Source organism: Anoplophora glabripennis, unplaced genomic scaffold (genome assembly GCF_000390285.2).
Source record: "Anoplophora glabripennis isolate ALB-LARVAE unplaced genomic scaffold, Agla_2.0 scaffold296, whole genome shotgun sequence".
Lineage (NCBI taxonomy): Eukaryota > Metazoa > Arthropoda > Insecta > Coleoptera > Cerambycidae > Anoplophora > Anoplophora glabripennis.
Window position 1 is genome coordinate 533,826 of NW_019416601.1, and position 21,127 is coordinate 554,952.

General features: G+C 30.5%; 2 protein-coding genes across 3 annotated transcripts; both read right to left on the reverse strand.

Annotated features, from left to right (window-relative positions):
* Positions 1 to 2,433: 2,433 nt before the first annotated feature.
* LOC108912594 (putative polypeptide N-acetylgalactosaminyltransferase 10) lies at positions 2,434 to 16,761 on the reverse strand. Of its 2 annotated transcripts, XM_023455055.1 has the most exons (11): positions 16,672 to 16,761; positions 16,047 to 16,435; positions 15,907 to 15,982; positions 12,954 to 13,098; positions 8,644 to 8,810; positions 8,189 to 8,377; positions 7,951 to 8,128; positions 7,500 to 7,728; positions 7,223 to 7,444; positions 6,007 to 6,261; positions 2,434 to 3,455 (listed from the first exon to the last, which is right to left on the reverse strand). In XM_023455055.1, exons 2-11 carry the CDS (start codon positions 16,209 to 16,211, stop codon positions 3,285 to 3,287), a joined length of 1,797 nt encoding a protein of 598 aa, XP_023310823.1. In that variant the 5' UTR covers positions 16,212 to 16,435; positions 16,672 to 16,761; the 3' UTR covers positions 2,434 to 3,284. The 2 variants fall into 2 exon arrangements, with proteins under 2 accessions (XP_023310823.1, XP_023310822.1); XM_023455054.1 differs by lacking the exon at positions 16,672 to 16,761 and having other exon boundaries at positions 16,047 to 16,592.
* Positions 16,762 to 18,743: 1,982 nt separating this feature from the next.
* Positions 18,744 to 21,127, reverse strand: LOC108912599. The gene is made up of 2 exons (XM_018717875.2): positions 20,994 to 21,127; positions 18,744 to 19,353 (listed from the first exon to the last, which is right to left on the reverse strand). The coding sequence occupies exons 1-2, from the start codon at positions 21,013 to 21,015 to the stop codon at positions 18,869 to 18,871; spliced, it is 507 nt and encodes a 168-aa protein (XP_018573391.1). The 5' UTR covers positions 21,016 to 21,127; the 3' UTR covers positions 18,744 to 18,868.

The following is a 21,127-nucleotide window of genomic DNA, read 5'->3' on the forward strand; positions in this document are numbered from 1 at the left end:
TTTAAGTTTTACTCAAAAATAAGGCTTTTTTCAAAAAACTTAAGAGTAGTAATTTGTAGATAATTTAAAGATGAATACAAAAATATCATGAATGTTACCGTAAAACAGTAGCGTACTATTTTAATTAGAAAAATATGCCACCGATACCCTGTATCTCTGCCATTGGAGCATCCAAATTTTAGGAAAAGGTCTCAGATTTTGGACAATGTGTACATATATTGCCCAATTACAAATTATTTACTAGTTTTTAAATTATTTAAAAAAATTCATAACATTTTTTTTTAATTTAACACCCTGTATCTTTTTAACAAAGCGTCCTAGGTAAAACCTTTATACAAAAGACTCCTTAAACTTAACCAAAGAATACGAGGTTTCATTATTGGTCACCGTTTGTGAATTACCCAGAATATCCCAATTATAACCACAGGCATCAGTAATTGAACAAATTTTCATCTTCAGGCATTTCCAATGCCTTCTAGATTTTTAAACTTAAAAAATTATTCTGCATTATAAACTGATGAAACTTCAGATACAGATGTTTTAAGTGACTAAGGCTGCGTAGATTGTTAATAAAAAAAAAGTTGTTAAAAAAATAGCAGGCCGTGGATTGCCAACTGGATCATAATAAGTTCAGCCAATAAAACAAAATTGATACGGATGTCCTGGTGGGACACACAATATAAAAAAGTCACCATAAAATCTGATTATTTTTGCTTCAAAAATATTATTAAAAAGAAATTTGAGATGTAATTAATTTACTTTTGATATTATTGTACTCTTTAATTGTACGAAATAATGATATTACTTCATAAAAATAAAAGGTACAAAATAAGTAAAGAAAAAAAAGGGGTACAAATTTCGCAAAATATTGGGAAATACTATATTTTTCTCCAAGTTATATTTTTTATTATATACAGAATTTTTATATTGACGTCTAGTCAGTTATTACATGCTTTAAACATGACATTTTGTGATCTCTACGATTAAAATATTAAGTAGAACATTCCCAAATTTGCCGCTGCCCTTCGATTAATTTTTCCATGTTAGAACAAGTAGAAAATAAACTATCATTCCGCAGCAGGTCTGTGCCAAATTTCCCGTTTAAAATATCGACCAAAAATTGCTCATTCCCAATTTTTTTTACCGTCGCTCAAAATGATAAACCTTATCAAGTGAAATGTATTTTGATACATTTTTTTAGTCATTAAGTGCTATACATAGTTTTTGATTGAAATTTTTTTTATATTTATTTGTATGTGTATTTTATTTGTATTAGTGTCGTGAATGTAGTGTACTTTCATATAATAAAATAGTATTAATTAAAAAAGGTTTTAATTTCAAAACACAGGTATCATTTTACAATTGTATTTTTTTATCATCAAATTATAATTTCACATTTCGAGTGTATAAAACCAATACCCTAATGTACCTTAAAATTATGGCAACAATAAAATTTTAATATCACAGTGACGATAAAAAAATGTTCATAAAATTTACGAATATGATTTTATTAAAATAATGAATTCAATCAGATGTAATAACTATATACAAAGTCCATCATTATGGAATGTGAAGGCAAGAAAAGGTAAGTACAAAACGGGAATCCTTAAAAAAAAATCAATTTTTAATTTTGTTTCTGAAACTTTCCAAAATTTACCTGTTTTCAGACTGATTTATAAACTTTACTTTTGCTGTTTGCTCGAAATTAGCATTACCAATGCAAATTTAAACCTAAGAAATTGACATCCCTTTGTACAAGCACAGGACCGTCTGCACTTCTTTTGAAATTTCTTCCTATGCTTTCCCCACAATCTGTCTCCTAATTTATACTCGAATAGCCATTGTGTGAGTCTGGTATTGGTAGACAGATGAAAATCATTTTTTGCATGGTACTCTATAATTAGTTTGGTGTCGAACGTGGTACACTTGGCTTTGCCAGTGCAGTGGAGAGCAGTGCTTGGCGTGGTATTATTTATTGTTGATATAATACGTATTATTAATTATTAGTTAATGTTAATATTAATATTTGTTCATATCGTAACCAGTAAAAGGTAATAGTTATTAAAATAAATATTATGTAATTATTTAGTAATGGCTTTCGGGAAAGATAACGAAATAACCCGGGAAAATCCCCAAATAGTCGAGCCGGTTTTTATCGAAAGAGTCGAAACAAACTCTAGAGTTTAAAAACAAAGATTTACACGTACAAAGTCAACATATTATTTTAAATATATATGAATGTTTGAATAGAGAAAATAGTGAACAATGTGATAAAGAAATTAGGAAACGGATTAGCGAATTAATTAAGATATCAAAAAGGACAATTTATTGGGTAATTAAAGAAGGAGACGTTATTAATCACGGTACAAAGAGGAAACGGAAAAATACAAAATTAAAGAATATTGACGATTTTACCAGAAATGTAAAACCTTGACAATCGTATGGTAATTATGGAATCACGACGTATAGTTGCACTTCGGGAAGATTATTTACAAAAAATTACAGAATATCGTCAACGAAATAGGAATATAGCTTGGAATATAGTATATCTAGACGAGACAGGGCAAAAATTTTCTGGAAGCCTATGGATTCCGTAAAGTCTACGACTTAAATGTTTTTATGCGCTTCCAACTGATATCGTAACGATTATAATAATTTCTATCCGTCATCCTCCGTTTAGATTTAATGGAAGTATGGACATAATGAATTTTCATGCTGCCATCAGACAACCAATCAAAACGCAATCTTTTTGTCGTGCGTCATTAAATCAGCCGATCGAAAGTATTAAATTGCTGGTATATGGTAACTTGATCTAAATCGATTTATTTTCGTTCAAGTTCAGTTCAGTCAATTGCCAAGTGACTTTCTACGAGATAATTTGAAAAGCACCTTTTTGGTTGAGAATTGTAAAAAGAGCCTAGGCCAAAAACTATAGCAATAAATTTGTAACAACCATAAACATTTGCAAAGGTAATGTTTAGCATGCGAACACAAACAGCAACCTCGAGTTTATAAATTGTTAAATCAATACATATTTTTAATATTTGTATCTTTATGGGATATGAGGTATGTCACTATTTGTACCTATAAATATAAATAATCAGGTTCAAATACGTATTTCAGAACTGAAAACACAAAAAATATAAAAAAATTCAGGCTAGTTAAAAACAAATCGATAGGAAGGAAAATCATAAATCTTTAGCCAATATTAGGATGCATTTTATAAAATATGCAAATAGTAACAAATTGGCAAGACTTATAAAATTCAAAAAAAGGGAACAGTATTATTGGACCCCAATATTTTCCCAATCAGCAATCATTGTTAAGTTGACATTTTCAAATCTCCATTTTTGTGTTTTTGACTTCTCGTCACACGACGTTACGAATAATCTTTTTCCTCCTGGGTCGCAATCTAGGCATCTCGGGTTTCCTCCGTGGAGGAACCACTGCTTTTCCTGTATCGAAAAACAAGATTTACTAACTCATTTTGTTTTGCTACACTGCAAAATACAATATTTTAAAAAATTGGTAAAAAAATGTTTGTGCCACAAGGATCAGTTAGGTGCCGTTTTTAATAAATTATTTTTGTCTGCTTTGAAATCTCATAATAAAGATGTCTCCAATAAAACACTAAGCTAATAGATAAAGCATTTAAGAAAAAATAATTTCACATTAGTAAACTCCAGTTACACCTCATCCATTTATGATAAAAAATTCAGTATGTATCAGGTTCGATCGCTGACGCAGCAATTCGGCACTGAAATATTTGAAAAACTTGTTCCCATATTTATTTAGCCATACCCATTATACAGGCCTGGTCGAACTAAACATGGAGGTGGTAGAAATGTATATGACCAGTTGAAGAGTACGAGCGCGGGCAAACGAAATATAAATACAGGTGCATTCGGGCACTGGGAAATAAATCTCAGCCGTTGACAAGTGGTCGACAAATTGCCCAGCAGTGCAGTGCAGCAATGCGGAATTTGGTGTGACTCAGGCAATTTTAATTTATTATAGGCACCTTAATATTACAACATGGCATTTTGGAGACCTTTTGGAACGAAACAAAACGAAATTTACCATCAATATAAAATTGTTTGAGGACATAAATAATTAAAATATGTTATTTATAAGAAAACTTTTAGGGACGCCTAAAAAGCTCATTAAATTTCATTGCCAGGCATTTTTTTACATGTTCAACTGACTTCGGAAGGACTATACAGCGGCCTACCGGTGGATGAAGCCTGTACAGGTTATTTGAAAATTAGGATTGGATTTTCGATAGTGGATGTTCCCGTTGAGTTTCATCTCCGCAATTAGTGGAGGAGCCACAAAAAATTAAAAACGGGGAAAGCTTTTAATTTTCATAGTAATTCATTCCTTCATTTTGAGACTTCAAAGGAGACTTATTTACGATCTTTCTTACTTTGCATAGTAACAAATATACGAAAAAAAAACTATGCTAAACTGCACAGATAAATACTTCTAAAATAAAATTCATTCACGATTTTTTCTACTGAAAATCAAAAGTTTACAAACAGAAAACCATTTTAGTGATGAGAAAAAAAACTGCTATGAAACTTACAACATCGTACTTCCAATACTGATTGCCTTTCATGCCATGACAAGGATACAGCACAACATCGGCTTTGTCATTGGGATCAGATACGTCAAAACAAAGAGATTTCCCTTTGACCCTAATATCCTTGTGCCAAGTTAAGGTAAAGTTTTGCTCGCCCCTCTTCCTGGTGTCGGATACGCATTCTTGTAGACCGATTGCTTGGTCTCTGTCTTTGTAACCAGAGTCTACGCATAGTTCTGGTGCTGCTAGGTTTCTAATCTGAAAGAAAAAAATTATATTGATCAAAGTTATGACCAGTGTTGTAATTTTTTTACTCATGAACTAATAGCCATCATTAAAACTTGCGTAACATACTTCAAATAAAACATGAAATTAGAAGGTTGAATGTCAAGTAAAAAAAAAAAGTTATATGCAATATACTAGGCAAGTGGTCCAAAGTCTATGGTCACCTCTATAGCTTGTTTTATATTAGTGTCGGCAGTATAATTTTTTTTGTGTGCCATATTATTAGTTTTGGTCAATCCAAACCTTGGAAAANGTGCAGCAATGCGGAATTTGGTGTGATTCAGGTAATTTTAATTTATTATAGGCACCTTTTATTAATCATTGATATTACAATTGCGAAAGGGAGAAATAATATTACAACATGGCATTTTGGAGACCTTTTGGAACGAAACAAAACGAAATTTACCATCAATATAAAATTGTTTGAGGACTTAAATTATTAAAATATGTTGTTGGCCAAATGAACATGCATATAATAGAAAGTTTCTGCACATTATATACAAATTATTATAATTTTTTACCTTTATAAGAAAACATTTAGGGACGCCTATGACGCTCATTAAATTTCATTGCCAGGCGTTTTTTTACATGTTCAACTGACTTCGGAAGGACTATACAGCGGCCTACCGGTGGATGAAGCCTGTACAGGCTATTTGAAAATTAGGCCTCTGCAGGTGTATACACAAAATTTGAAATGTTCAAATTAAGTTTTACGCTGTATTATCTTTGAAAGGCCAGAGCCAATGCGTAAAGGCAAAGTAACAACCCACCATGATCAGAATAATCCGACATTCAGTCAGTTTTTGAATTTTCGACAGTGGATGTTCCCGTTGAGTTTCATCTCTTTTCCGCAGCAAAAATTTTCCGTGTTTAGTGGAGGAGCCGCAAAAAATTAAAAACGGGGAAAGCTTTTAATTTTCATAGTAATTCATTCCTTAATTTTGAGACTTCAAAGGAGACTTATTTACGATCTTTCTTACTTTGCATAGTAACAAATATACGAAAAAAAAAACTATGATAAACTGCACAGATAAATACTTCTAAAATAAAATTCATTCACGATTTTTTCTACTGAAAATCAAAAGTTTACAAACAGAAAACCATTTTAGTGATGAGAAAAAAACTGCTATGAAACTTACAACATCGTACTTCCAATACTGATTGCCTTTCATGCCATGACAAGGATACAGCACAACATCGGCTTTGTCATTGGGATCAGATACGTCAAAACAAAGAGATTTCCCTTTGACCCTGATATCCTTGTGCCAAGTTAAGGTAAAGTTTTGCTCGCCCCTCTTCCTGGTGTCGGATACGCATTCTTGTAGACCGATTGCTTGGTCTCTGTCTTTGTAACCAGAGTCTACGCATAGTTCTGGTGCTGCTAGGTTTCTAATCTGAAAGAAAAAAATTATATTGATCAAAGTTATGACCAGTGTTGTAATTTTTTTACTCATGAACTAATAGCCATCATTAAAACTTGCGTAACATACTTCAAATAAAACATGAAATTAGAAGGTTGAATGTCAAGTAAAAAAAAAAAGTTATATGCAATATACTAGGCAAGTGGTCCAAAGTCTATGGTCACCTCTATAGCTTGTTTTATATTAGTGTCGGCAGTATAATTTTTTTTGTGTGCCATATTATTAGTTTTGGTCAATCCAAACCTTGGAAAACACCAGAATGTGCTTTATATCTGTTTGATACAATTCCATTATACAGGGTGGCCACATGAAAATGAAACAGAGCCATTTTCAGGAACTGCGTCAAGATTGTAGAAAAACGCTCAGACCCGTTGAATTTAGATTAAAGGGGGACATTCTCTGTTGGTATTTTTGACTCCGCCACTTTCACCCCCAAGCAAGGGTAAGCATCACCCCAAAATATTTAAAAGGCATTGGGGGTTGAGTAATATTTCTTTTGAAAGCTCTTACAATTCTCTTTACAATAGACTTTAAATTTTATAATTCCGCCCAATACTTTGAAAAAAATTTACATTTTAAAATTTAAATTATGTTTAGTTGCTTACTTACTACTTAGTTGATTAAATGTTCAAACTGATGACCGCCCGCTTCCATACAAGAATAAAGATTTTGTTCGAAACGTTCGCGCACATTCCGAAGCATTTCCGAAGTGATTCGACGGCATTCGTCGACGATTCTTTGACTTGGCAGAGTCAAAAATACCAGCAAAGAATGTCCCCCTTTAATCTAAAATCGACAAGTCTGAGCGTTTTTCTACAATCTTGACACAGTTCCTGAAAATAGCTCCGTTTTGTTTTAATTTGGCCACCCTATATATTGAAACAATATTCTTTTAATTTTCACACAAAGCAAACAGAATGAATTTGATACGTACTTCTCCAACACCGAAATCGCCTGGCTCTATTGGTGGATATTTCAATACTAAGTCGAACGCTATATTCTCCATAAACCACTTGAAAGGCTTGCACTGTAATTTTTCTCGAAGCGCCTTTTGTTTCGTCAGATCCCCTGGATCAATACCTTTATAATGTGGCCTCCTCATATACAAATATTGTGCATATTCATCCATCCAAACCTCGGCAACTCTTTTATAATTCTAAAACGTAATAGGTATTAGTCTTATATAAGAAAATCAACTGTTGGGTACTTACCCTTCCAACAAAATCTCCTTTCCCAGGATTTGGAAAGGGCGCAAACTTTCTGTAAATGTGCCCCACCCTGGAACAGGGAGCATCTACCATCTGGCCCCCGCACTGCCAAATTTTAAAGCTAAGTTCGTACTGTTCACCACCCCAAATATCTAAACCTTCATCATAACCCTCAAGTTCCCAGAAAAATTTTCTACTTATTGCAAATAAACCACCAGCCATTACCGGACTCCTAAAAATCAATTGGTGTATTTTCATTAAAATGATTTATAAACGGCATTTCATTAAGAATGGGACACAGCTTAATACCTCATTGAGAGATTTAATAAATCTCTATATATAAAAAGAGATTTATTAAACTTTAAGAGCCCACAGATAGAAAAGCCTTGAACCTCAAAAAAATACCCTCTATAGTAGCAAATAAAAATGTCACTACAACTGTGACTATATTTACCTGAATGGCTCAGTAGGATGTTTTAAGTCTTCGGGAAGTAAAGGGAGTCTCTTATAAAAGAATTCCCAATCAAAAGCCCCTCTAGCACCCTCATCTTGAGCACGGTATTCGAAAGTCTCATATTGTACAACGTCAATGAAAGGACATACGCAAGTTTTGTAGTCTTGAGCAATTGGTTCTAAAAATATATATATATTCATATATACCATCTTGTAAAAGGTGTTCAGAACCTACTTACCTAAAAGAGGGGGAAGCCAGTTAACGTTAGCCTCAGTGTGTGAATCTAAAAAAATTAAAACGTCCGCTGTGGCTTCCCTAGCACCAGCTAATCTAGCTCTAATCAAACCACTTCTTTCTGGCAAGTGGATCGCTCGAACTTTCGTTAGATTAGCTCTTAAGTAGTCATCTAGAGGCTTTTTACTAAATGCTAAAAAAATTAAACATAAAATCATATACAGGGTGTTTCTTAAATAGTATAAAATATTTATTCAAATTATTTTAAGAAGAAAAGTTCATATATGCCCAAATATGTCTTCTGTTTAAAACACAGGGCTTTGAATTTAATTTTTGTTTTTTTATATATGTTAATAACGGAATGTTTTGTTTTTCTCAAACTTTGAATAATAAAACTACCTATTAGAGGGCACGTTGTAGCACAAATGAAAAAGATTTTTTACGCCATAAATTTCGTACCTTTTGAACTGAAGTCATCCACTAAAATTACTTCCTTCAACAAATGGTCAGGGGACCTATTTACGACACTTGTTGCAGTTCTAAGTAAAGTAGTCCAATGTTCATTGTGGAATGGTACTATTACACTTACTGATGGGAGATGTTTTAAATATTTTTTACTTTTGCACCTGCAATTGGAAAATTGGTTAAATTTTACACCTATCTCATTAAACTTTAAAGGGATTCTCTAATATGGAAAGTTAAACTACAATTAATTGCATTAATATTTATTATTTTATAAAAAAATTCCAATTTATTAGTTACTTTCCATTATGGCATACCTTTCATTAAGCATCTACTGTTTCTTTTAAAATAAATGAATTTTACCCTTATTAAAAAATTTTCAAAACATACATTTTTTATTACTTTTTATTATAAATATTTTGTACAGTTAAACAAACACTATTAAAAGACATTAACCAAGTTGCCATATACCTTTTAGTTTAATTGAAAGCGTATTAAATTGTTTTTAAATAATTTTATGGACGCTGTAAAAAATACATTGATTCCTGAGAAGAAATAATAAGTTAGTAACTTGTTTCATCAAAATTTTAGATAATTCTTGCTTGTTTGATTTCCTTTAACAGGAAATAGACAGTTATTTGGCATATTATTATTTACAATGAAAACAGTTTGATTTACTGTTTTCCAATTTATCACGTTAAAGAGATAACAAACAGACAATTTTATCTTTATTTACCTGCGTTAGTAGATTGTTTTTAATTTAATTTAATTTTGTAAGGTAATATTTAAAGTGGAAAAACAAATATTTAAAAAATAAATAAATGAATAGTTGCAACAAATTAAATAAATACGCAAAAAATAAAACAAGTTAATAAGAAACGAAAATTTTGACATTTCATGCTTTTGTTAGAGCAATTTGATCACAAGTCATAGCACGTTTTTAAAAAATAACAGAATATGTAATCTGCCTCCTGTTAAACCATGGTATAATTTGGTAAATGCTCTTTAGTAGTGTCTAACTGTATAAAATGTTTATGTCATAGTCTTTGCAAGAATTTATTTAATTATTTTTCGAATTTTGTTCACACAAATAAGACAAAAGACCTCACAAAACACAAAAATTTTGTAATTCTTTTAAAGTTGCAATATATTTTTCAATGTTTTACCATAGGTTAAATATTGCAGTCACTTTTCCACAACTGGTACAATGACATAAATTAAATAATATTTCTTTAAATGTTAAGGTCTAGTCATCATGAACGGTTCCTCCTATTTTTGATACAAGAAATGAATACTCTTTATTTGAAATAAATACAATAACAAGGATATCATTTGGTTAATCAAAATCGACTTTTTGTCCGCATCAACACTAATAAATGATAACAGAATTGGAAGATATAAAAAAATTCATACTAAGGATATGATTATTTTTTATATTACTTACTAAAACATAATTAAACATGTTTTATTAATAAGCAACAAGTGAATAGCATACATTCTCATAGATAATTAAAATGAAGTGTATAAATGAATAGTTATAAAGCAGTTTGACATTTATCATTATGTAAATTCCTAAGCAGGTTATAGGTACCATAAATATTTTCACTCTAGGTGTATATTTATGAAACACTCTTGCTAAATTGTTATACAATGCATCAGTAAAATAAAGCATATATTCAGTGAAGGATATTTTTTCTACACTTCCAATTAAATAACCGTATTTTGCTTATTTTGACTTAAAATCTTAATAATACTTACTGTACTTTCAGTAATACTTACAGGTAAATTAATATTCTTAATTTTTAAATAGACAATAAGCTCTGAAGAGAAAAGTACAATATATAGGTCTTTAAAAGCTTTCCAAAGGAATTTTTTTGAAAACAATTTAAAAGCAATCACTTTATATCAGTAATATCATATAGTTTGTTTAAAAACAATATTACATTCTAATTCAATAACCATCGGAAAAAGTATCAATTCAATAGTTATGAATATGATAAAGTTTTTCTGATTGATTTTATATCCTGTATGTTGTCGTCCGTTGAGCTACCTCTCCTTTTACATTTTCATGTAAAGGATCATTAATAATGTTATAGCTCTGACAAGGGTTATCCTCTATATATAAAATCATTTTTAAAAAATGGACAATTAAAAAATAGGAATGATACAGAATTATGTCCAAAAGAGATTCCCTGAATTTTTGTTCAATTTATGTCATATTTACAGACACAGTGTATAGATCTTTATTAATATGCAAAATCTAAGGGGAGTAATATGATTACCTTGATATTATTTATCTGATATCAATTATCACAAAGTTACAATCATGTTGAACAATTGATTAGTGAAGATAAAACTTCTGGGAAATTGACACACTTCCTGTCTCAGAGATAGGTACATCATTATAAAAATATATACTTTTATAAAGTATATGTGATAATATGTGACAACTGATTTCGACAACATTTAGGTTTATTTAAATGAATTATTAAACAAATGGAAACAGTAGAAATATTGTTTAAAAACAATATTATATTTTCAATTCAATGACCTTTGTAAAAAAATTGACAAGACAATAATTATGCAATAGAATAAAATTCTTTTGATAACTTTTATTGGGTTTATGTAGTACATACACAGTGTGGTCTGTTTAAGAACTAGCAACCCTTCTTTAATTATTGAGCAATTTTTATTTTTATTTTTATTGGACACAAAAGCAGAGAGGAAGGAAGTGGCTCCTCTATGAAACAAAAATAAATATATTGACAACTATACTTTGGACGGTGTCGCATGACATTCATGTGTAAATTCTTAATTGTAAATATAATGTTATGTTTACAAATACCAACCAACCTTTGGTATGAAAGATTTTAAAGGCCACATACAGGGTGTTTGTAAATAAGTGCAAAATATTTTAGGGGGTGGTTGCCGAAGTTATTTTGTGAAATAAAGTTCAAGTAAACATAGGTCGAAATATGCTTCGTTTCCGAGATACAAAGTGTTTAAATTTTAATTTTTTACTTATTTTTATTAATTATTTCAGAGTTTTAAATATATTGACTCGAAATTTGATGTTTGTATTTTATTTAGAAATATTGACAGCGCACCTTATAGATAATGTATCAAGAGAAATTAAAAATACACAACTTGCAATAAAATATGTTTTACTTTTTCCTCAAAAACGGTGCATCTTACGAAAAAAATTGAAGAGACCATTCATTCAGAATTGGTGGCGAATTTCCAAAAATATATCAAAATGTGAAAAAGTCAGTGGCGTACCATTTTTTTTATTAAAAAAGGTTGTGGCATTCTCGCACAGAGCGCCACTGGTGTAAGTAGAAATATTCTGATCACCCCAAAAAATGCACATTTATCCCTCCAAAGCGTTTTTCAAATTTCGAGTCAATATCTTTAAAACTCTTAATTAATAAAAATAAAAAAAAAAATTCTCAAAATAAATTCGGCAACCACTCCTTAAAATATTTCGCACTTATTTACAAACACCCTGTATATCTGTATTAGTAACTGGATTGACATGTGTCTGGTAGGAAGTTTTAGATGCACATTCCTAAGGCCCACTATACATTTTTGGACAAACAAGATGTGGCATAATTATGATGATATATGTTATGAAAATTCATTTGAAAATCTATTCGAAGGAAATTATATGAATTCGTTACAAATTATTTGTTCAAATACAGTGATTTGTAGCTTCGTACTTCAAAAAATAAAGTAAAATCAATCAAAAATGTTTAATATTGCAGTGACCACTTATGTATTTGTTTTAATCTGACATTTGATATGAAGAGATTTTCATACAAATTTGCATCTAATGTACCTGCTACCTTTGCCACATCTGAGTATTGATTTAGCTATTATGAATATTTATTTATATTTGAAACAAAACATTGATGAAAGTACCGATTTTAAAAATAATCTTGAAATTTTGAACAAAATTAAAAACTAAAATAAATATTGTCATAAGAATTTGAAAAAAAGAAAAGTAAAAACTGTGAGATGACATTTGAATAATATTTTAGTTTTGTTTGTATTTTCCGAGGTATTTTCTATTAAAATAAATTTACTCTTCAACTATTCCACATTTTCATATTTCAGAACACCCTGTACATCAAAATCAAAATTTTTCTATAGTAATATGATTATTTTAACAAGGAAAATATTTTTTTATGAATAACCTCAAAAAAAAATCTGCCTTCTCCAAACAAATCCATTGACATATTGTATTTATTAGCAAATAATGTGTTAGAAAAAGTATTTTTAAAGGAATGTCAATATGTATTACTCACCCTGAATGCCTAATATCAGGCACAGCTCTACTTAAAGCTATTTTATCGCTAAGGGCAGCATTGAATCCGTTCACCTTATACAACTTGTCATAATTCTGGTTTTCGGAGGAACTCAAATAAGCTGGTTTTCCTTGCTCCCCAGGCCCTAAATTAGAACATGTAATATGAAGTACAAGAAAATAATAACGCGAATCGGTTATCAACTTAAAGCTTTATTAAATATGACTACATACTTAATTATGATTTGTAACACTTACTTTTCACAAGGTTACAAATTTAAAGAGAACAAAACACATTTATAATCATAAACTGCAAAAGAGTTTAATTTTTGTCATCTTATTGTTATATTTTCAATGATTTTATTGTTATATTTTGAATGATAACATTGTTTTTTAAATAATCCATCTGTAAGTAAATATTGATATTTTTATGCTTGGCTACGATTGTTTTATTTAAATAAATATATTTTTCAAAACATATTTTTTTTCCGCAAATTAAAAACTCAATTAGTAGGTTTTTAAAGCATTAAACCAAGAAGGATTAATTATAAATATATTCAAACTCCTATATGGGAAAATTATTTTATGTATTTCAAGGTATCATGATACTGCAACAAACTAGAAAGTAATACAATTTATTAATATTAAAGGACACTGAAAACTACACAAACATGTGACAGCTTCCTACATGATCGAATTATTATGAAAGCATTTTACTTTAACTCTAATTTTAGAAGTAAATTTAATATTACTTTATATTTTTGATACTGTACATATAGGGTGACTTTTTTTTGGTTTTTAGTGTAGGGATCTGGCAAAATAGCAGAGATACAAAAAGGGAGGAAAGATGTGCAGTTTTATGATCCTTATAAAATGTTCCTTTTATTTTTTGAAAAAAACGTCATGCAGCTTAATTAAATTAAAAGTTAAAAATGGATGCAGTTCTCTCATTTTTCAAAATAACAATACCGAATATTATATCGTTGGAAACCACACAAAAAGACATTTTTTCTAGCTCATAGCTAACTATGGTTTACATTTAAAAAACTTGAAAACGAAAGTGTGAAAGAACTATTTGATCACACTGTCTTATTAACACTGCAAAAACCTGAAACTTTGTAATTTTGTAAAATAAATAGGCAACGGAGCTACACGCATCTGAAAGAATTGGCAGAATTCGGATTTTTCTAAATATTTAGTCAGCCATGACGTTTATTTAAAAAATAAAAGTAATATTTAATAAGGATCATAAAACTGCACATCTTTCTTCAAGTAGCTATACCGAAACTTTCTAAATAATATTGATAATAAAAAAACTAATTACCAATATAATGCATGTGAATGACTGAAAACACAAATTTTAATTTATTTTCTCTAAAAACCGTAAAGATAGACAATTGATTTTTTCATTAATTACATTTATGCTACAGTTGTTTTAATGTTATTAATATAAATAACAGTTAGATATATATGGTAATTACTTTGGAATGTCAATATGAATATATTATTATGCATGAAATGAGAATTAAATCAATAACTTATGTACTCCACCTTCTTGAGAAATAATAACGGTAACACTTGTTCAACAAATAGCAAGTAGTTCTCGAGGTAGTTCTTATTAAAATTTTTAGTGTTACATAAAAGTTCCTTGAATTTAATACGCTACCCTGACTCAAATACATATAAATCCAAAACTGGAAACATTTTCCAAGTACATACACATTGAAAGCATAATATCTTCTTTGTGACTACATTAACAGAAAATTGCTTGGACACTTATGTATACTGGGTGTTTTGGAAAACAGTACTATAATTTAAGGAATAATAGAACATCAAAAAATGAGAATAATTTTTCCATGTAGACCATCTTTAGTTTTAAAGAGAGCTCTAAGAAGGATTTTTTTAAATTTTAGCCATCTTTCCAAAAAAAATAAATAAATTTGGTACAAGTTTTTGCAGGCGCTAAAGATGTCAGTGTTAGTTTTCACCACCATTTTGGGTCACTAACTAAAAATTTTTCCGACATTTTTTTCTGCGGTTGGATTTTATACAATATATGCCACACTTGAACTGTTACTCTCTTGGGTGGAAATAAACTAATTTAGATCAAGTTTTCTCCAATAAGTACAATTTCATTTTCTTAAAAAGTTGTTCTTTAATATTACATTGGGCTAAAAAAATTTTTTGAAGGCTGATACATCTTTTAAAAGCAAAATTATACAAAGGCAAGTTGATCTAAATCGGTTTATTATCATCGAGGGAAACTACCCTTAATATGGCTCTTTCGTTTCTGGTACCCTAAGTATATCATAAAAAATAGAAACTAGTTAACTTTAGCACAGTCATTTGCGTTTCCCAAAAATGATGCATTAATGATTTCAATAACAGTACTTTTTAATTCTAACTTCAAAAGAGATATGTAATAAAAAGAAAAATACCCTGTATACAAGAGTATTACCACACTTTGAACACATCAGAATTTCATTCAGATCAATAATAGTAGAGCTTCCCACATTCTAAGAGAATTGTATATAAGGGAATTTATATTAACCACCAATACGTTTTATTCCACCACAAATAAATTTTGCGTAAGCCAACTTCTATTGTTGTATTTCTAGATCTTTTGCGCTTTTAACAGTAATATTTACGTAATAAGGAAAGAGGAAATTTTGATTTGATCACTACCATTTTTGTATGTTGCAGTAAAAAATATTTTTAACTAAAACTAACGATATTGTGGGGAAACTCTACTTTAGGTTATATCTCACCCACATTCAAAACATAATGTGTTAAATACTATATTTAAACAAATAATACATAATGACAATGAAACAAGATGACCAAGTGGCAGTGTACTTATGCCAAATAAAAGATAGACTGCATTTTAATTTTATATAGAAGCACTTCCCTTCATTAGATTTGAACTTAAATACTAAAACAAACAAATTCATTACCTGTTCTTAATGAATCAGTTTTAATTTTTTCATAATCGTGCCAGTCAATTTTCTCATTATCCACTAACTCAAATTCCTAAAAAATTATCTAAGTAAATAATTCATCATAAACCACAATTAATTAATACTTAGGTACTTACATTTTGTGGTGCTATCGGTTCAAGTCCATTAATCCTATTTTTAATTAATAGCTCGTTCTGTGGATACTGTTTACTTTTAAATATCCTGAACAACAAAACAGTGAACACGACTGTAACGGCTGATAGTAAAAAAAACTTGAGCACAGTTTTTATGTTCCTTTTCATAATGATTTCTGTGATGTGGACATGTTTTCGTTAATTATAATACCTTATCATCTCATAACATTAAGGATAGTGATAAGATTTTAAAGAGGATTTCAACGAAATAGTCTAAATTTTCAATGTAAATAGTTGAAAAAAATCACATAACCTCACTTGTTCTGCACAGCGCGGCAGCATCGCAACTGTCACCGAATCACCTCGGACTCGGAATAAACATTAATAAAAATCTAAAAACAAACTTAAGATAAAGCATTCACCTTACATGAGGACTGACTGCAAGAACACGAGTGATTCTCACGACCGTTCCCAATTGAATTATAATAACAAAAGCTTACAGGAAGTTATGTACAGTACAATTATTGTTGTTGCTTAAAACTTTTAAGAGCGAAAGTCTTTAGAAATCTTTTATTATTAAATTAATCTTTATATTATTGCTACGAATAACTTTAATATTTTACAATACCCTCAAAACCAGTAACAAATGTGTAATCATCGAGCTTTGCCATAATTCACAATAAACGGAGAACGGAGGTGTTGTTACAGATTTTAGGAAATTTGTCATTGTATTTGAAGTTCGATTTGATTGACTCCTTAGCTGAGCTGACCTTGACCCTGCATTCTTTCAAATAAAAGGGAAGGTAAAGTAAAAGAATGCTAAATGCGTTTCAATGCTGAACTGAGCGTAGCTTTTATTTACACATATTTTGCCTTAGGGCATTGTCCTTCAAACAAACTTATTCGTCAGTATCGCCAGTACCTACCTATAATATACTATAATATACCTATATATAGTTAACTACTATTTTGTTAAATAAAAATTATAACATTCTACCCATTATCTTTTTTACTTTTCTAAATACGAAAAAATGTAAACAAAGATTTAGAAAATATTATTTGCGATATTGAAGAAATAATATATATAAAAAAGAATTGACTTGCATTTCGAATACCTATACAAACCAATCTTTTTTTTAAGTACAACACCTTGTACTTATGTATAGTTATCGCTTTTTGCAATCCTCTCATTTGCTGACCCTCCACAAGTCCCTAACAGAGATATACATATCTCTGGTCCATAGACAAGACAAGATACAAGATAAAGTCAAGATTACGATTGAACTAAATGCATCTTCGCTAAACGGATCTTTATTTTATTAAAAAAAAATTTGGTTGTTGATTATAAATAAAAGTTACATTACCTAATACCTATTGTCTAAAAGGGAGACACTTCAAGCATAGAAAATATAGTACTATATTTTGTATGACTTCAAGAGATGATTATATGAAATAAAAATAAAAAGGGTTATTCAAACGTTAATGTATCACTGTCATAACTCATAACATACTTGATACTTTGGTTGCCTAACTACTTCCAGCGACCAGAGTACGGACTGTACTGGTAATAGACTCCATAGATTAGAGTTACAGACGACGTCAACTACTGTATTATATGTTTTGTGACGTCAACGAAGGCTGATGCTGTTGGCAAAGGGACTGCCAACGACGCAACGCACGGACGCGCAGATAAACCGCCTCATATTTGAATTTTGGGAAATAAAATAAGATTTCCCATTCCCAAATGCGACGAAATTCCAGTTGTGGCAAGAAGAATAATTACCATGCTGAACGACAAGCCCAGATATTAGTACGAATCAAATTCTCCCCAGAAGACGGAAAATCCGGAGAGGCCAAATATGAATCGAAGGCGAAGATTCCTGTAGGACCACGGCCGAAGCACCATGGGATGTGATCGAACGTCAATTCCGGTACTCTGCAGTTCATTAGCCAGGACGCACCTTTACCATTATACTCGGTAGGTTTTAAGCTTTTGTGTTATAATAGGTACTTATATTAAATCAAGCATTTACTTATTATTGATAATAATATATTCTCGGCAGTCACGTGGCTTGTAAACATTTATGAAGGCTTTGTACGTATATGGTGTGTATGTCCATATGTATGTATATTTATCATATCTCAGTAAAAGGTTTACAGGTTTTGAAAAATTATTTGTTTTATTTTCTGCTTCACCCAAACATAAACAAAGTTTTGATCATTAACTGTTTGTAAAAGTTATATTTTGCTTTCGTAATTTATTACATCAAATTTCATCTATTTTATAGGTTTTATAGGTAGGTACCTATTTGATTTCATCTCACACTTATTTCAATAATGTTTACACATGAATTAATATATTTTATAGACAACAGTCCATTTAAGTATAAATTTTATTGGCATAGGTACCTACCTATACTCTTGTTACATTTCTTTGCCACAGATAAAAAATATTTTTTACGAGAAATATTTGACAAACGATAAAATGGTGTTGCGGTATTATGCTTAAACTGATAAACTGTATAATAAATTTATACATTTATTAATATTACTTAGGCATTAAATACAGTAAAATAATTTATTATTTGAATATTTGATATTTGATATTTTATGGTAACATTCGACTTTTTTGTAGGTACTTTAATGTATCAAGAAAAACAGGAAGGTAATATTTCTTTTTAAACATATTTTAATTTCTAAAGATAATTACATATTTGTATTAAAAAAAGTAGGTATATGGTTTGAAATAATATCACTGTAGTGAATCAGTTTTTTTAAAAGACTAACAGGAAATTTTTGCCATTTACTATTTTCTTCAAGGAGCATCAGGTTAATTTTCCTTGATTAAGTTCGTCTAGTATCATTCTAAAGTCTTCTGGTAACAAATCAGGTTGAACAATACGAGGCATCGCTTTTCTTCGGATTTCCGTCTTCCAAATATTAACTATTAATACTCTGTCTTTGGTAATAACTGTTCTTAACGTAGCCAAATTACATTTATTGGACACGACATATCTTCTGATCATTTGACGATACACTGCTCCATGAGTACCTTCATTTTCTTGATACTCTGCTTCTACGGTAAAGGCATTGGGTTTAATAACTCTCACGGTGATGTTCGCATTCGTCATAAACTGTTGAATGTCCAAGATGAGGTGGAAGCCTTCTGCGGAAGAACGTACGAGTGAACCAACATCCTCGAAGAAAATTTCTTGGTCAGCTGTAGCTTCTATCCACGGTCTAACATAGCCGGTATGATAGCGCAACAACCTCCTACGTCTCAATTGGGTCTCTTGCAAATTCCTTGGCTCTAAGCAAAGTCCAAAAAGATTATCAACTAATGATTCTATGATATTCTCTCTCAGCAGATGTGGCACCACAGACATTATCAACTGTTGCTTGGAAAAAATTTAAATAATCTTGCACTTCTTATATGTACGCGAATTCTTAAAATCAAATTTAACTGAAGGAAATGGCAATAATAGGTAATAGCACGAATAAATTGCCTTTTATAGGTCTTTTATGATTTCTAGATGGCTCTGAAAGCAATAAAGTTCCTACCCATTGGCGGGGTAATTCTAAAATTGATTTACAGTGTTCATCGAATACTACTATTACTACTATTAATCCTCTAGGGTTCTAGGGAGGTTCTACAAGAGTCAGTGGCAAAAAAATTGTTTAAATTTACTAAGCCTAGTTTTTTATAGTCGATTGCAGTATAGTTGCGTAGACAAACATACTGTGGTCAATCAAGCGAAATTGAAAACAGGTGTCTCAGGGCTCAGGGTACACTATCAAAGTTGTACCTATCGAGATAGTAAAATAAATTTACTTATGGTGAAAATCGTTATACTAATTCTATGCTAATACCCTCACAAAAGTTTTGAAGTCTAGTAAACGAATTACACGTTATTTATTTTTTGTACATATCTACATTCTACATAATTATGTACATTGGTATGCTGACTGACAAGCTCTGTCCCCATATTCAGCTGACTAACTGACATAACTTTTATTTATATGCAGTATAGAATTTGTATAACGATTAACGAAATATTTATCCGCTGAACGACTTTGGACGGTCCGACCATTCGCTGAACACAACTGCTGTAATCAACTATCAAAAATCTAGGCTAGTAAATTCAGACATTTTTTTGCCTAGGGCTCTTCGTCTACTAGGGCGTTCTTTTAATGTTGCAAAGTGGAACTGAAGACTGGTGCAAGAGAGGAAGACAACTTTTTTGAAAAATGAGATCCACGGGGACCCACACAGTGTGTTAGATAGAATCTGAATCTGATTTCGCCAAAGGAACTTTCGTGATGAATGCATATGTGTAGATAAGCTGATAAGGGTGATTAGAAACAGAAGACGGTACTTTTTTTTTGGCAAAACTGTGTCTCCATGGGCAAAACATTAATATTTTTCTAGTTTCAACTTCGCAAATGAATATCTACTATTTGTGACACACATTTTCCATATTTTTCGTGTTAATAGTCAATAACATTTTTTCTATAAAGCCCGAAAACTGTTTCCATTGGCTCCATTTTACGGTAATCAAAATTTATCATAGAAATCTGTCTGCCTATATGATCTTCACATATATTGAAAATATTGCATGGTGAAAATTACAGTTGAATGAACATTGAACAATTAAAAAATGATCTGCAATTCAATAATCATTTAGCAACTGCAAATCATTTAGCAAATTTAGAAATTGACTAAACATAACAATTAAAATTGCTTAATTTTTCTTTTGATCAAGTACTCTACCAAGTTGTTCCAATTGGGCATCAAAATGCCTGTTCGAAGCAAGTAATTTGCAACAAATCACTTATTTACTTTACTTGCTTTTCTATTTGACTAATGTAAACAGGTAGGTATATAAGTATTTAATCTATGCAATAGGAACAGGCCTAAAACCTTTTATATGTTTTGTGCCTAAAACTTACCATTGACCATCAACTGCATCATCAACTCCAAACTCCAATAAGAATAAGTGACTTCCTTCTTCTTCTTCTTCTCAATTGACTGCCTAACATTTAAATGTATTTGGTCAGGTTCACACTATTTAGGAATAAAAGTG